This window comes from Eimeria mitis, genomic scaffold, assembly GCF_000499745.2.
Source record: "Eimeria mitis Houghton genomic scaffold, Emh_scaff1235, whole genome shotgun sequence".
NCBI lineage: Eukaryota > Apicomplexa > Conoidasida > Eucoccidiorida > Eimeriidae > Eimeria > Eimeria mitis.
The window spans coordinates 5,288-5,924 of record NW_013568364.1 but is presented as its reverse complement, the minus strand read 5'-3'; the positions used below and the strand labels follow the sequence as shown (position 1 = coordinate 5,924).

The 637-nt window shown below is 52.9% G+C and overlaps 1 protein-coding gene across 1 annotated transcript in view; it reads left to right on the top strand.

Annotated features, from left to right (window-relative positions):
- Positions 1-254: 254 nt before the first annotated feature.
- EMH_0032520 (uncharacterized protein) overlaps positions 255-637 on the top strand; it is a gene marked incomplete at both ends in the record, with an annotated part of 4,486 nt that continues 4,103 nt past the window's right edge. Inside the window, one exon of the mRNA XM_013494644.1 lies at positions 255-458. Coding sequence (XP_013350098.1) covers positions 255-458 — 204 coding nt within the window. The remainder of the gene's footprint in view (positions 459-637) is intronic.

Below are 637 nucleotides of genomic sequence, written 5' to 3'. Positions count from 1 at the left end.
TGCATATTTATATTTTTCTTGTCTTTCCATCAATAAACCTAAATAATAATAATATTCTGCTGCTGCTGCTAGAGCAGCCCAGTCTCCTTCTCTATATATTAAAGACCGCAAACCATGAGCAGGCATTGCTGCGTTGCGAGCCATCCTGCAGCAGCAGCAGCAGCAGCAGCAGCAGCAGCAGCAGCAGCAGCAGCAGCAGCAGCAGCAGCAGCAGCAGCAACAGCAGCAGCAGCAGCAGCAGTAGCAGCAGTAGAATGAGGAAGTGTAGCAGGAGAAGCAGCAGCAGAAGCAGCAGAAGCAGCAGCAGCAGCAGCAGCAGCAACAGTAGAAGGAGGGAGCGGAGTATTAGTAGCAGCAGCAGAAACAGCAGCAGCAGAAGCAGAAGCAGCAGCAGCAGCAGCAGCAACAGCAACCGCAGCAGGAGCAACAGAAGCAGCAGAAGGAGGAGTATTAGTAGGGTGAGGAGGAGGCGCAGCAGCAGCAGCAGAAGCAGCAGCAGCAGCAACAGCAGCAGCAGCATCAGAACCAGCTGCAGCAGAAGCAGCAGTAATAGTAGAAGTAGTAGCAGCAGAAGGAAGAGGAAGAGCACCAGCAGCAGCAGCAATAGCAGCAGCAGCAGCAATAGCAACAGCAGCAA